Raw genomic sequence first — 15,557 nt, 5'->3', positions numbered from 1 at the left:
GGGCATGGTGGGATGGTGTTTCTTCCAGGAACCACATGGATGGCAGGGTGAGCCCTGGGGGGGCTTGCGCCGCCCGGGCTCACAGCTGGGGAGGCGGATTCCCCACTCGCAGGGACTGGGGGCGAGGGGAAGTGTTTTAGGGACGGACCGTGGGGGCCGGAGGGAGGGGTTTGAGGGACGGATGCCGAGGAAGGCCTCATCCCTGCAGCGATGGCTCAGGCCCAGGGCAGGGCTCTTCTCTGGATGCCACGGGGTCGATTGCAAAGGACCAGGCTGCCCCATGCAGGGAGCAGGTGCGTGCCGGGGCTGCCAGGGGCCCTGCCTGCCTGTTCCCAGCCCAGCCCCAGCTGGGGCCAGCCCTGCACTGCAGCCCTGGGGCCGAGGCGCACGGAGCCGGGCATTGCTGAGGGTGCTGCACCCTGACGGGCCCCGCCGCCGGCTGCCGGCTGCCCTGGGTTGCCCCTCGCTCTCCCCAGCTCTGCCTGCTGCCAGCGCCGGGGGCACCGCCACGGGGCTTGCCCCCTGCCCACAGCTGCCCTGACCCACATCTGCAGCTGTACGTGGTGCCCATATCGCACAGCTGGGGCGGGGGTGGCAGGTCTCTCCGGTGGCAGCCTGGGACTGGGGGCAAAGCCAAGCCCATCCCTCGCTTGTGATCTTTGTCCCCAGGGAGAGCCAGTGCAGACGTGTGCTGCACTGGAGAGTGTCCCCGGGGAGGTGACGGCTGACTGCAGAGCAGCACTGAGACCCGCGCGACAGCAACAGCAGCCGGTGGCCGCAGAGCAGCCCAGGGGAGCTGGTTCCCTCGACGGGCCCCAAAGCAGCCTTCCTCAGCCCCTGCTTTTGATGACATGTGGAGCAGCGCAGGGACATCTCTCAGGATTACAAGGTTATGGTATGCCACTGGTTAAGCGAGTAAAGTGTTAAAGCGTGTTATTGTTATGGACAGAATGTGGGTTTGCTGACCTGGGTTCCTGGGGTAATGGTAGTGTGATCTTGTGTTCTGTGTGTGTGGGTTTTTTTGTGGAGAGTGCCTTTTCTCAGCTTTTTGGCCTTTGCAGGATTTGGATGGGGGCCATTGGTTTGTGTACAAAGTTTCTTCTGGTTGTTTTTCTGCTGTGCTGGTGGATGGTGGTGTTTTTTCTGTCTTGAAACCATCGTTACTGGTCTAATATATCTCCTGCAGGTCAGGCAGTGTCACTTCTGGTGTGGTCTGACTCATTTCTGGTGAGTTGGTAGGAAGGTATGGAGGACTTGTGGTCTCTCCATGGAGAATGACTGCTAGAGGACTAAGAGGCAGATCTGTGGAGGGGTGAGAGGACTGCTGGCCCATAAGTAGTGACTGTCAGAGGACTAAGTGTACTTGAATTTACGTGAGCTTCCAAATTCATGGTTGTTTTTCCTGCCTTGCGGAATAGCCATGGGAAGTCACCAGCCACACGGAAGGACAAGGGGTTTCCCAAGGCTACGTGGCTTTTTGGGGTTTGCTTTTGAGTAAGAAAGCCTTGTCTCTACATGAGCGCAACTGTGAACGGTCAATTTTGCTGACTTTAGAGAGCAGGGAGCTGCACTTTTCTGATGTGCCTCACATGGCTGTAAGGACAGAGTGAGAACCAGCAAGAGGATTCCTTCCTGTCACCTTCTCCAGGGGAACAGTGCTGCACTTTCACAAGGTGAGCTCTGGTTCTGCATGAAGGTACAAGTTTTTGGTCAATTTTCTCACCACAGGAAGCAGGGAGCAGAAGTTTTGCTCTGTGCCTCATCACATGGCTTCCAGGTCAGGGTGAGAAACAGCCAGAGAATTCCTCCCTGTCACCTTCTCCAGGGGAGCACTGCTGCACTTTGTCAAGGTGAGGTTTTTTGGGCTGTGCATGATTGCCAATGAAAAGAGGTCAATTTTCTCACCACAGAAAGCAGGGAGAAGAACTTTTGCTCAGTGCCTGACATGTCTGCCAGGGCAGGGTGAGAAGCAGCAAGAGAATTCCTTCCTGGAACCTTCTCCAGGGGAGCCATGCTGCCCTTTCCCAAAATGTATTTTTTTGGCTCTGCATGAGTGCAAAAGCTTTTGGTCAATTTTTCACCACAGAAAGCAGGGAGCAGAACTTTTATGACGTGCGTCATATGTCTGCCAGGGCAGGTTGAGAAGCAGCAAGAGGATTCCTTTCTGGCACCTTCTCCAGGGGAATTTCCCAGTTCCCGAGAGACTGCTGGTGCCGGCTGCAAGGGCGCTCCCAGATAAAGGGTGGTCCTGTGTGATGTTCGGGTTGGAATTGGTGATGTCTCCTTTCCTTAGTCTCGTTAAGGCTTTGCAGTGACAATTTGGTGCTTCGCTCCTATTGCTCCTTTATCATATCGCTCACAATAGCTACAACTGTTTCCTTTTATCATATTGCATGCTATTGTCCTTTATTATAATACAAGAAACTACCTTGGATATGTTTCAATGATTGATGTATTTGATCGATTTGATGTGGAGTTCATCTTTGCTGGGTATCCAGTCAGTCAGCAAGACATAATTTGGTGTAGTGGGCAGCATATGAAGCAAAAATGTCTTTATTTAGGAAAAAAAATTGTTCCTCAACTTGCTGTTGTCAGGTGGGAACCATTGCCTTATGGTGTTTGGGCCAGAGTGGTCTGGTGGTGCTGGGCAGTTGGGCCATGCCAGGGACAGAGGGACGGGGGCAGGGGAGGGGGCGGGGGGAAGGGGTTTAGGGACAGACGGGTGGGAATTGATGAAGGATTTTAGGGATGGACCGGGGTGTGTGGGGGTGTTTGTGGGTATGGGGGTGGTGGGGGGGGTGTGTGTATGCCCCACCCTGCAGCTCCCCTCAACTGCTTCCTCCTCACCAGCACCTGCTCAGCACCCCAGAGGGGCTTCCCAGAGAGTTCCCGGAGAGCCGGGGAAGGGGCTGTCCTGCACCGCCCCTCCAGACGGGCGCCGCGCAGGCAGACCCCCGAGCCCCGCCGAGGGAGGGCAGCGCCGCTGGCCGCCCCCCTCCCGCCGCGTCTCCTCACCTGTGCCCCGCGCCTCGCGCAGCCAGCGACCCCGACCGCCGCTGCCACGCGCGCACAGCTGGCGGGAAGAGGCGGCCCCTCGGCCTCGTGCCCAGCACAGGCTTCGCTGCAGGCCTACGAGAGGTAAAGCCGGTCCCGGGGCACCATCCTGGTGAAGGAGAGAGAAGTGCGTGACCTGCCAACACAGGGGTGGCCCCGCCCCCATGTGCCCTTTGGTCGGTTGCTATGGGAACGAGTCGGGCTGTTCCCCTGGCAACCGGCTGACAAAGGGCACACAGGAGAGGGACCACCCGTATGTTGGGAGGTCACACACATCTCTTCTTGACCACGATGGCAGCAGGCCCCTCGGCCTCGTGCCCAGCACAGGCTTAGCTGCGGGCCTACTAGAGGTAAGGCCGGTCCCGGGGCACGCGGTGGCACTGGCCGCGCGGGGCGGGCGGTGGGGGTTGGGGGTATAGCCTCAGCTATAGCGGGAGGAGGGTGCGGGCCCGTCTCTGCGGCCAGGCGAGTTGCGCTGCCTCCAACAAGACAGCGGCAGCAGAGAGACGGGCTCCATGAGCAGGATGTCCAGCGAGCACCCGACTCCACTCTATGGTCTCGGCCTGTCCCATTGGCGTGGTGTGGCCCACGTGCCGCCAGGGCGACCCTTCGCAGCAAGCGGGGGTGTGGGGGCTGCGCGGAGGGGCTCAACCCACCGGCCTCCTGCACCCACCCAACCTGCCAGCCTCCCCAGCCGCTCCCCCACGCAGTGGCCGCCCCGCACTGCGCCGGCAACGGGGAGCGCTCCGGCGGCACCCAGGGTGCGGACAAAAGACCTGAGTCACGTCGCGCTTCCCCTGTCTGTGGCGGCTGCCCCGCGGGTTGGTGGGGGCGCCGGGGCCACCCCCGAGGCGACAGGGCTGCGGGGGGCGGTCGCCCAGTCGCCTCCCCGCCGCTCTCCGGTAACAATGGTAACTTTTTCTTTGGTAGGATAAGGGCAGTTGCTCTCGGTCAGGTAGCTAGTCTTTTTTTCCCAATGCACATTAAGCTGCTTCTGAAGAGGGTACGGCCTATTGGAAGAGAGATCTGTAACCCTGGATTTTACAGCTGTTATCAGATGGAGAGCCATCCCAGATAAGCCCCCCCATGCAGTTCACACCTTGTCAAAGAAAATCAAGATGTGCTATTGGTTACAGTATTTCAGCTGATACTGCCTTTCCCAAACATACTCTTCACTTTGCATATAGAAGCATGTTAAGCTGATACAAGTGCACTTAGGATTGTGCTGCTGCGGGGATTCAGGTCATTCACCCAGGCCGCTACCAGTCAGGTGGTTAGAGCAGTCAGCAGCTGCACTGAGACCAGTCTAACATGTTCAAACTGAATGTGGGCATGTGGCTGAAAAAGTTCATTCGCCGTGGCTGTGAGGGTATCTGACAATTTGATCTGTAGGTTTCTGCAAAATACCAGCTTCATGTGAAAGCATTGTTTCACTTAAAAAAAGAAAAAAAAAAGAAAAAAAAAAAGAAAGAAAAGTACTCAACAATGGTTCAAATTTGTTTTGTGTTCAAGAATTCTACAGAAGGAAATCCTCAGGCCTATACTGTGAAGAGCTTATAAAATGAACCTTACAGCAGGAGAGCAAGAGCCTGGCAGGTGTCCTCGTGGCTGTTTGGAAGCTGACAAGCAGTAAAGGCAGGATCTGGAAACTGCCTTTGCACTTCCCTTGCGGCCAGAAAGAGAGAAGTTGCAGATCCGTTGGTCCCATCCTTAGCAACAGTGGGCACCCAGGCATGGCCTGAGAAGACACTGTAACAAGAAATACAAGCCTTTTAGCCCCTGTGGATCAAGCACAAGAGCAGCCTTCCTTCTGCAGCATCACCCTTAGGCAAATGCTGTGACAACCTTGACAAAGACATGCACTGCTGCAGAAAGTCCAGGGCTTTTCTGAAGTCGGCTGGGAAAGGCATGTTCACCCAGGGTGTAAGGAGTCTCACTTGTCCAAGAGCATGGCACTGAGAGGCCCAGAGCCTGTAAAACTTTTGCAACATGGGTGTGTGCAAGAAGTAGGGAGGTGTTCTTTGTATTAAACTATGAAAACAGATAAGAGACAGGAAAGTAAAACCCAGCTGCAGGATTAGGCCTCTCTTCCTAATGTTCCTAACCTTGAGAGAAGAAACTGTTAGGCTGTATGATGTACTGTAGTGGGCTTTGCAGGTATTTTTTTGTTTGGCTGATTGTTTTTCTGGGGGGGGGGGGGGCGCGTCGAGAAGCAGTTCCAGCAGAGTCTGCTACCAGGAGGCTGTGGTATTTGCTGTGGGCTGTGAGACTGTACGTGGAGCGGAAGGGAAGGTCACGCTCGGTAGAGCCTGTTGTGGGAGGGATTGCAGAGGAGCTGGAGACACCAGGAGCTGCTCTCTGGGCCCCAGCTGCTCATGTTCGGTTGCTAATCAAGGCGTAAGTTTTTCAGGAAGAGGCAGCATCCTGGGCCCTTTTTTTGTTTTTCTCCAGGGTTCCACAAGGGTCTTGCACTGCCTATGTGTACCTTGGGAGACTGGTTTTAAAATTGCACGCCATTAATACTTGATAGATTAATGAGAGTATGCTTTAACAACTTGGGGTGTCCCCCTTTCCAGGAGGCTTCTTAGGTTGCACATCCTCTGCCTTCCTAACGAGGAGCTCTGGTTTTGATGCCCACTGTGCTATCAGGAAAAATCCCCCCTCAGTTTCTGTGTGGTTCAGCAAGAGAACAGGGCAGCAGACTGGCCCTGTAGGCGCTTCTCAAGAGGCCGGCTGGAAAAGTGCTCAGGAAACACGTCATTTGCCTTCCTGGAGTGACTTGTGTGCATCTTGAGCGGTGCTGGTAATAGTGTTGCCTCCTCTGTCTCTTCCAGTGGCATACCCGGATTGTGTGTGTGCGTGGGAAGTCGGCGATGAGCTCGGTGGCAGTTTTGAGGCAGGAGAGCTTTACCAAACACCGCAGTGGCTTGACGCAGCAGCAGGTGAAAGGTGAGAAGACACAGCTGAGTTCCTGTGATGTGCCTCTAAATAGAGACTGCGCAGGCAAGGTTCCTTGCTGTTAGCCAAGCTCGCTCCATGCCTCCGGCTCCCCCTAAGTGTCCAGGCACGGCGTTCGCCATTCCTAGGCTGGCGGCCTGCCAGACTCTGGCTTTCCACCAACAGGAGCACATTGGTGGTGCTGCACAGTGCAGGGCCAGGCGGAGGCAAGCCTCAGATCTTCACAGAGCTCTGGCTAGCAACGCTGTCAGCCGTGGGGCAGGGCATGTGCAAGCAGGGGTCATTGGGCTGCAAGAGAGCCTCGTGGGATCAGTGTGCTGGATTGTCACTTCCTCCTCTGCTCAGCCAGGTGCTGGGGAAAGTCAGTATAACCGTATTGGCTGACTCACTGATGGGTCTCGGCACCCATTCTCCAGCTGCGAGCTGGCCCGCTTGGCACAGCCCAGTGCCCAGCTGAGTCGAACATAAGCTACAGGCTTTCCCTGGACTCTGCCCCAACTAGAGTGCTTCTGCTTCTCTCTGCCTTCTTCCTGGGCATGTGTCTGTCCTGTCCCCTTCTGACCTACAGCCTTGCTGTGTCCCTTTGATTTCTTTCTCCTTGGCCTGTTGTCCCCTGATGAAGCTCCTCTCATCAAAGTTGGCGATAATGTGCTGTGTTTGCTGCCACCATTCACTTGCACGGTTGCTTCCTGCATCCATAGCGGCACCTACTGCAGTCTGTGCTGTGCTGAGCTCAGCTGAGCTCCAGACTCGGCTGCTCTCCACAAGCATAACTGTAGCAGGATGAATAGTAGTGCACAAGTTCTTTGTTGTCCCTCTTTGATGATGCCTCAATAGAGTTGCACTGCCTATGAATGGGGGCGTTTCTGTGGGGAGAGCATCTCATTGGCCTTGTTTGCTTCACCCCAGTAACAGCTTTAAACTCGGAAGAAGAGAAGGATCCTCCCACCTACGAGGAAGCCTTCCCTGCGCTCCCTGAGAAAGCACCATGTTTGGAAGCTGCCCGGGAACCTGCTGGGCCCTGGAGCAAAATCCGGCCAATAAAGGCTTCTGTCATCACTCAGGTTGGTGGGAGTGGGTGTCTTATCTCCCTGCTTTTCATCCCTCCAAAAAGTAGGTGAAGCGAAGCTTTCCCTGGAGTATGAAATCCCTTAGTGTGCCAGAGTAACTGCCTCTTTGCTGTCCTTTGCCCTGGGGCACAAGGAAGACTGCGGCTGAATGCTAGGACGGCTCTGGAGGGGGAGGGATGTGTTGAAAACTGCCCAGACAAAGCTCTGCATCCCTGTTGCACAGTCAGCTGGAACAGGCCTGAAGGGAGGATTGCAGAGGGAGGCACTGACAATCAAAAGCACACTGACACCTTGCTGTGCCCTGCTTGTGTCTGTCCCGTGGCTGAGCAGGTGTTCCATGTGCCACTGGAGGAGAGGAAATACAAGGACATGGATCAGTTGGGAGAAAGCAAGCAGGCCAGGATCTGCCTTGACATCATGCAGAAGACGGGAGCTCACCTGGAGCTGTCTCTCGCAAAGGACCAGGGCCTTTCAATCGTGGTCTCTGGCAAGCCGGAAGCAGTCACGAAGGCTCGGAAGCAGATTGTCGCTCGACTGCAGACTCAGGTGAGGGCATCTAACTGTTTCTGCCTTCGTCTTTGCTCTTCCCCAAGACTCGCAAATGCTTTGAGACCCTTGGGCCCGTGTGCTTGTAAGCCAAAGAGGTGTGTTGTTACATGACTAATTCAGCTTTGCCATACGTTTTCAAAGCACCCAATTGGCAATTTGGAATGGGAATGAGGCTTAAAATAGGGTTCCAAGGTAATTACAGGCCGTGGTGTTGCATGAAGCGTGGAGTCTGCGATCTCTGGAACATTTGAGTTGCAACCAGTGACTTTGTGCTGAGGTGCTGGTGCTGGAGGGGGTGCAGGAGCCTCACACACAAAGCTAGTAGTGTGTGAGAACGGGACTGTGCTTTTCCTGAAGCCCTTCAGAGAAGAACGTGGAAGGCTGGGAGAAAGAAAAGTAGAGAAAAGGAAGTCCTGCCAAAAGCCAAAAGCTTCGGGTCAGGGTTCTGCCTTGTGTAGCTCAAGGCACACTGGTAAGGAGCCACAACCCTGTTGTTTCGGTTGCTTCAGTCCTCTAGGTTTTGATCTCTTACCTTAAGGTTCTCGAGCTCATAGTCAAGGTGGTAGCTCTTGTTAGGATGTATCGCAGCCAGGTGTTGCAGTGTGTTTTAAAGTATAATGCCAAAGGTAGGTAATGCGATGTTAATACCATGTCTGCTTAGTGCTGTTCAGCCCCTGTGTCATACCCTGCCAGAGGAAAGAGAAAGGAACAAAACCCTACATCCACAATGTGCATCTGAAAAATCAGTTCAGGTCATGCCGCCACAGATCCGTGAGCCACTGTTCCCAAATATACCTCCTACTGCCCTGGCCCCAGGTCGGGAAGGTGTGTCTGTATTCCAGCTTCTCTTAGGCTTGGCTGGCTTCAGGACAGGAACACAGAGCTGAAAAGTCACACCGAGTGATCTTTTCTTCATCTTTTATTTTTCCATTATAGCTTGAATGTTCATTGTCTGATTGCTGTTAGTGGTTACCTAATCACAGGGACCAGGAGCACGATAGCAGTCATCAGCTACCAGACCTGTACAAACTCAGTGAGAAGGGAAGAAGTCAGGAAGCCCTTGTATAGACCAGCCCTTTAATGGTAGATTGAGAAGGACCCCTTTTGCATGTGGGGCCTTCTAGAAGCAGTCCCAGGAGCAGCACGTGCTACACTTGAAGACACCTTAGCACTTAAGTAGCGGTGAGCATCTGCTAGCTGCCTGCCTCCTGCAGTAGGTTTCTGGTGTTGAATTTCTCTTTCCTAGGAGTCATACTGTATGTCTTGTTCTCTGTAGCCTTGGCAGCAGGTGTCAGAGTTCAGATAAACTCCAGCTGTGCGCTGTCATCTCAGTTGTTGTCTGGTGTCTTACACTGGAGGAGAGGCACCTCCTCGTCTGTGTCGGAAGGCCTTTGCTAATTCAGAGTACTGCTCCTGTGCAAACAGAAGGGTTTTGAGGGAAAGGTGGGCTCTATACTCCTGGCACGGAGGCGCTGTAGATCAACTGGTACAGTGTCAGCCCTCAGACAGAGTGTGCTGGGAAGGCGTTGTGTTTGCTCTGAGGAGCAGTACCACTGAGCAGCGTCTACCTTGCTGTCCCTGGCTCTGTTCCTGTGGATCTGCCAGTGCAGGCAAGGCTTTTCACAGATGCTTGGTTCTTCTGCTGCAGGCTTCAGCAACAGTTGCCATCCCCAAGGAGCACCACCGCTTTGTCATTGGAAAGAAGGGTGAGAAGCTGCAGGACCTGAAGCTCAAAACTGCAACCAAAATGCAGGTCCCCCGCCCAGATGACCCCAGCAACCAGATCAAGATCAGCGGCACTAAAGAAGGGATTGAGAAGGCCCGGCACGAGATCCTGCTTATCTCCGCTGAGCAGGTACCTCAGTACTGTGATCTCTCTCATGGCATTGGCTGCTCAGCCATTTTGCTTCCCCGTGGTGTAGTCGGAGTTTGCAGCCACCGTGGCTACAGTCAGTGGCTAACGTTAGTCTGAACGGAGACGTATGCTGTGCCACTCGCTGGCTGTGTGAGCACCGCTGCCAGGTCCTGAAACTTCTTGTGCTGCGTTTTGTCCATCTCTGAAGCCAAAACAAGCATTTGATAGTTGAACCGACGCGTCTTAGGTGCCAGCTGAGATAAGGCAGGAGATCACAGGGGTGAATATCGTAAACAAGGAGCAGCAGCAGCAACCGTATTTGTAGATTGAAAGAGGTGGAGATCTACAAGCCCGCAAACTGAGAAGGTTGCTTGGGCCAGAGTGTCAGGCAGGACACCCCTGGGAACTTAGCTGTGCCTGGCAGAGACTGTAATATAGAGGGCAGTTCCCACCATGGTCTGTTGTGGGCTCTTCCAGGATAAGCGTGCCGTGGAGCGGCTGGACGTGGAGAAAGTGTACCACCCTTTCATTGCTGGCCCTTACAACAAGCTGGTGAGGGAGCTCATGCAGGACACAGGGACGCGCATCCACATTCCTCCACCCAGTGTCAACAAGACCGAGATAGTCTTCACCGGAGAAAAGGAGCAACTAGCCCAGGCTGTGGCTCGAGTTAAGAAGATCTATGAGGAGAAGGTACGGATGGTCCATAAAGCTTCCCACCTTCCCCTGGCACCTGCTCCTAGGCACTCTTCCCTTCTTGTTCTACTTTTGTGCATCCCTCTGTTGCATCTGGCTCAGCAGCCCTTGCAGTACATGACCCCGAATCCTACCGTTTCCTCACTGGGCAGAGTGGGAGCTGGGCTGATACTATCCGGGAGGTGACAGATTTCTCGCTTTTCTGTACCGTGGGACTTAGCAGGCCACCAAGAGCTCCCCTGGCTCTTGTTCACACCGGTGCTACTAAGGAAGGAAAGAAGTGTGAAGTCTGCAGTGGTGGCCAGCTGACAGTATCAAAGTTGCTACCTAAGTAGAAGTTGCTGAAGAGCGAATGTCACTCCAGTTTATTTCCCACAGCCAACGCTGCTGTGAATATCCTTGTTGTGGGTTGCTGGGCTGTTGTTCCTCGTGGTTAGGTCTGTATTTGTACCGGTCTGGATTTCAACAATCGGCTTATAGCCTGCACAGTGTTGCATCACAGCACTGCCTGGGAGACGGCTGGGAGTTGAACCCTGTTGTCCAACGGGGGGACGGGGACGACGACAACGACATGCCTGTGTGTGTGTGTGGTCTCTTCCATGCCGTGTCCCAGGGAGCTTGATCCAGCATGCTAGTTTTGTATGTACTTCCCCTGTGAATTTTTGAGCACAAGGCTTTCTGTAGGCAGGGGCCCAAGGGGTGCTAGGGTACTGCCGAGCCACTGTGCTCAGCTTGGCTTTGCTCTTTGCTGGGTGCAGAGTCTGACTGCATCTTGTGCCTCTTCCTGTCGCTCTTGTCCTTCCCCGCCCCCTTGTGATTGACGCCTCAGTGTCTCTGCCCCTACAGAAAAAGAAGACTACTACTATTGCAGTGGAGGTGAAGAAGTCCCAGCACAAGTATGTCATCGGCCCCAAGGGGAATTCCCTGCAGGAGATCTTGGAGAAGACTGGAGTCTCTGTCGAGATCCCACCCATTGACAGTAGCTCGGAGACGCTGATACTGCGAGGCGAGCCTGAAAAACTGGGGCAAGCATTGACTGAAGTCTATGCAAAGGTACTGACAAGATGGGCTAGGCCTCCTTTGACGGTCCCATGAAGATACATTTGTGAGCACTGACGGCTGTAGCGGGGGTGCTCTCTCTTGGGCCATTAGAGGTGCAGCTTAGAAGTCAATACCGGAGGTGCAGCATGGGAATTGGAACTGAATTGTTGTGAAGGCCTCTTCCAGTTTGTCCATCAAACAGCTTCTCTGTTTTTTCTGTCTCTCAGGCCAACAGTTTTACCGTCTCCTCGGTCTCTGCCCCCTCTTGGCTTCATCGTTTCATTATTGGAAAGAAAGGACAGAACCTGGCCAAAATAACTCAGCAGATGCCAAAGGTATGGATGAGCTGGTTAGCTTAGCACCCCCGGCGTAGAAAAAGGTTTAGTCCAGATCACTCGTCACGGGAGAGAGAGGTGTATTCTAGCGTGGGTAAACCCAGGGGGAAATGACACAGATCTTTGCTGTTCAAGGGAACCCTCTCTTTTACTGCTGCAAACACTGCTCATCCTATGTTATTGTCATGGGTTGAGCCCTTCCAAGGAAGCTTTATGTGGTGCTGTTTTGAGAACTGATGTAGCAGGATACCTGGAAATGCCGAGTGCAGCAAGGCTTCTCCCTGGTGAGTTAGATGGTATCTAGATAAAGGCTAGATGAGTAAACTTCTCCAAAGCCCTTGCAGAAACCGGGACAGCACCAGAGCCTTGGGCTCTAGGCACTGCCACACGGCTGACATCGTTAAGTTACTGACTTGGGAAATTGTGGGGATTTTGTTTGGGCTTTTTGGGAAGAGGCGCATCTCTTAGTGGCAGGGATCGATGGTGTAGGCCTGACCAAGAGCATTGGCCTGGCTTGGATCTTGGCAAATTCTTAAGAGATTCATTGTCTTTCACCTCAAGGTTCGCATCAAATTCACTGGAGGAGAGGGTAACATCACTTTGGAAGGGCCTACAGAAGATGTGCATGTGGCTCAGGAACAGATTGAAGCCATGGTCAAGGAACTGATGAGCTGGAGTTACTAGTTCCAGTAAGAAACTGGGGGAAGAAGGGGCAACAGAGCAGAGGGGCCCCTGCTTAGGGCCCTGCTTAGGGCCAGAAAAAATTAGAACTTGGTTTTTGGCAATTGTTCATTGAAACACGTACTTTGTGTGCTAACGCAAACTGTCAGCATTCCTAGAGTTGTATGTAACATGCTGCCTGTGTGGCTGAGGGCTGCCCGGCAAGTGTGATGTGTGTGAGAGACACAGTTCAACTGTGAAGTGAGTGGGGGGTCCCGATCTGCGTTTCCGTGTTCCCCGCGAGGGGGCCGGCCAGAGACGGACGAAGCGATTGAAAAGTCGACGTATGAAGTGGTGGAATGCACTATTAGATATCAGAACGGGGAACTGTGGACCAAACACTAGAACGAATATCATTTGGGAAAAGCACGAACGCGGGGCCCCAGGTCAGTAAAGGGGAGTCAGAGGCCTTGGGAATACAGCCTATTAAACCCTGTTCCACAGGCAGTAACGTAACATTTGAGAACCGAACGGCAAGTCAGGAAGATCCTTTCTTGCTGTGGCAGGCTGCTTGTGTAAGGCTTTTATTGTCTGCTCAGGATGCTGGAGTAAATGAAGAGAACCAGTCCTTTGGGCGGGAGTGCTGAGGCAAGGCACTTTGTAAAGCGTTCCCCAAAGCAAGGGCAACCAAGTCACGCCTCGTCCTGGCTTTGTGGCTTTAGCAGTGCTTCCTGGCTCTTATTGTTGCAGGTGCTGTTTTCCTGCCTGAAGCCCTGGGGCTCCTGGGTAGCCGCCACCCCCCCCAGCCCGCAGCTGCTGTCCTCAATAAAATGATCTTTCCTCTCTTCTGACTACGTCTGCCATGTGATAATTGGGGACTGGGCAGATATTGTTTGGTGGTGCGTCCTAGGGGAGGACTTTGGGATCATCCCTTGGCCCAGACTCCTTGCCAGTGGGCATCACGGCTGAGCTTTATGACTCGCAGCACAGTCACACAGGGAGGTGGGGGCCGGATGGCACCTCTGGAGGTGTCACTGTCCCCTCAGCTCCTGCTCGGATTCTGGCTAAGACACAGCCTGTGCTCAGGCTCGATGGATGCTCCACTGGGGAGCAGCGCCATTAGCTCAGAGCCGGGACAACACGCAGGCAGACACGGTGCCGCCGCTGACCATCACCTGCAGCTCGCTGTCCCCTGCGGCCGTCATCCCTGCACACTGACTGATGGGCAGTTTCTCCAGATGCCCACGCTCAGGGCAACGGTATAAAGCAAACTGCCACGCTGGCCACTACAAATACGTCGGCTCGCCCAAAAAGCTTTTCCAGCAGCTCCAACAGCAGCCGGACTGCTGAGGCTTTTGTGCGTCCCAGTGTGATACGGGAGACGCCCGCACCCTGATGGAGGATGAAGGATGAGCACTCTCACCATCAACCAGCTAACTGTTGCTCATAGGCTGCTGTGGTTCAAGCGGGGCCGCCAGCTGTGCAACACACAGCTGCTCGCTCCCTCCCTCCCTCCCTCCCCAGGGGGATGGCAGGGAGAACTGGGAGGCTCAAAGGGAGAAAACTCGTAGGCTGAGGCCAAGGCTTTGATGTGTGCAGGGGAACGTGCTGGTGCAGTTTGTGATTGAAAGCTGCGGGGACATCTTTGGGGAGGAGGTGGCTGGCCCCTCCCCTCCATCAGCCGAGGAGGTGCCAGCACCTGTGGACAAGTGCACAGGTATGAGGAGGGGCTGAGGGTTTTCAAAATCTGGGGCTTCTGGTCCAATTCCTTATTGTGCTGCTGGTGGATTTTGGTTTAGGTGTTGTCCACTTCCACGAGGTCACTTTGCTGCACGTGCTTTTGTGTTCCATGGGTGCGTTTGGAAGATCAAAGGAGCCGTGCAGGTGAAGCAAACGCAGAGCCCCAGGCAAAAGACTTCTTGCACACAGCACCCTCTCTGTTCATCCTCTACAAAGAAGCAGGGGCAGGTATGGTGGTGAAATCAGAAATAGTAGAGGGATGTCAGGCCAAGAAACACTGACACGTTTCTCATGTATGACAGTAGTTTCTGATAAGTCCAAGCAGCTGCTGTGCCTCCTCCTGTCATTAGATCTCTTGTCTGTTTGACTTTTCCCACCCTCTAATGATAGAGAAGAAAAACCAGAAAGGTTGTTTCTCAGATTTCTACAAGAAGTCAAATACAAAATCGCAGATTTAAAAATAAAAGGCTCACGCCCCAGAATGGGATAATGCTGCCCAAGGGATAACGGCAGAACCGTGTCCCAGGAAGGCAGAAGAAAGCCCAGCAGAACGAAGCTGGCAAGGGTCTGTCCTACCCTCCAAGGCCCCTCCAGTTTGTGGTGCCCCAGCCCGCAAGAAGGGGCAGCCCATCGTCCCAATTCATCAGAGCTCCTGAAGCCTATCTTGCGACCGTGCAAAATGTGGATAATGCAAAGCAACCAAAGGGATCTTATTTGAGGAGCTAAGGTAGCAATTTGGAAAACGGTAGCTTACTACTCCAGGTGTCTTGCCACCTTTCAACTTCAACCTTTCCGGTTCAGGCACTTGTACCTTTGCCTCCAACCACCCCCGAGAGCACAGCAGACTCCTCGGTAGACCCGGAACAGCTGATGAGCCTTTCAGAGGAAAGAAGGTAAAATGAGCTCCCTTTGTTTAAAATGACAACTGATTCCAGTTGATCGTGGTTTTACCTCTCTAATAACACTGTGGAATGTCAAGGTTTGCAGGGTCTTTCGTTTCAGGAAAATGAAAAGCAAAGAAACAGAAAGGGAAAACAGGTCTCTGGAGAAGAGGCTGAAAGCACACCAGAAGAGAAAAGGAGAGAAGAAAAGCTTTTCGAGATCAACCGCTGAAAAAATTCAGGAAGGTCAAGAAGCCCAGGTGTATCCAGACACTGCTGTCCATCTCTCAAAACTCTGAACACTGCACTAAGTGCATGAACTATTTTTAGCGTGCACAAAGATGGCCCCGGATAGGAAGCAGACACCTGCCTTTTGGAAAAAAATGCGTGTCAGCAGGAAACTGCCGTTCCCAATGTTGCAGGTTTGGTTTTGCACTTACTGAAGTACTGTTTGCTCAAGGGTAAGCAGACACCTCGCCACAAGAGCCTCGATCCTTAGCTATTTACCTAGCTACCGAAATAAAGAGGCAAAGTAAGTCCCGCTGTTCTGTCCATGTTAGCAATCCTCACGCTGCCCTGTATCATCTGGATCCCAAATATGCAGCAACGTTTTTCCAGGTCACTACATACGTTTTAGATGCTGGCCCTTTTTCAAAAGGCCGCGGTTCACCTGAGATAATTTGGGGGCGGGTGGTGGTGTTTGTGGTGGTGGTGTGTG

At 53.6% G+C, this 15,557-nt stretch overlaps 1 protein-coding gene across 1 annotated transcript; it reads left to right on the top strand.

Moving 5' to 3' along the window:
• The first annotated feature begins 5,927 nt into the window (after positions 1–5,927).
• On the top strand, positions 5,928–11,597 carry LOC121080196 (vigilin-like). Its single transcript, XM_040578059.1, has 7 exons — positions 5,928–6,003; positions 6,922–7,076; positions 7,413–7,628; positions 9,280–9,486; positions 9,964–10,179; positions 11,029–11,235; positions 11,451–11,597. Exons 1-7 carry the CDS (start codon positions 5,928–5,930, stop codon positions 11,580–11,582), a joined length of 1,209 nt encoding a protein of 402 aa, XP_040433993.1. The 3' UTR covers positions 11,583–11,597.
• Positions 11,598–15,557: the final 3,960 nt, after the last annotated feature.

Source organism: Falco naumanni, chromosome 22 (assembly GCF_017639655.2).
Source record: "Falco naumanni isolate bFalNau1 chromosome 22, bFalNau1.pat, whole genome shotgun sequence".
Lineage (NCBI taxonomy): Eukaryota > Metazoa > Chordata > Aves > Falconiformes > Falconidae > Falco > Falco naumanni.
Note: the sequence above shows the minus strand (reverse complement) of the source record. Positions and strands in the feature narration are given on the sequence as shown.

Bases quoted from the DNA above. Each gene is read 5' to 3' on its own strand.
- LOC121080196 (XM_040578059.1), top strand. From the start codon at position 5,928: ATGAGCTCGGTGGCAGTTTTGAGGCAGGAGAGCTTTACCAAACACCGC. The intron at 7,077-7,412 runs GTTGGTGGGAGT...GTGGCTGAGCAG, and splicing joins AGGCTTCTGTCATCACTCAG to GTGTTCCATGTGCCACTGGA. The intron at 7,629-9,279 runs GTGAGGGCATCT...CTTCTGCTGCAG, and splicing joins TCGCTCGACTGCAGACTCAG to GCTTCAGCAACAGTTGCCAT.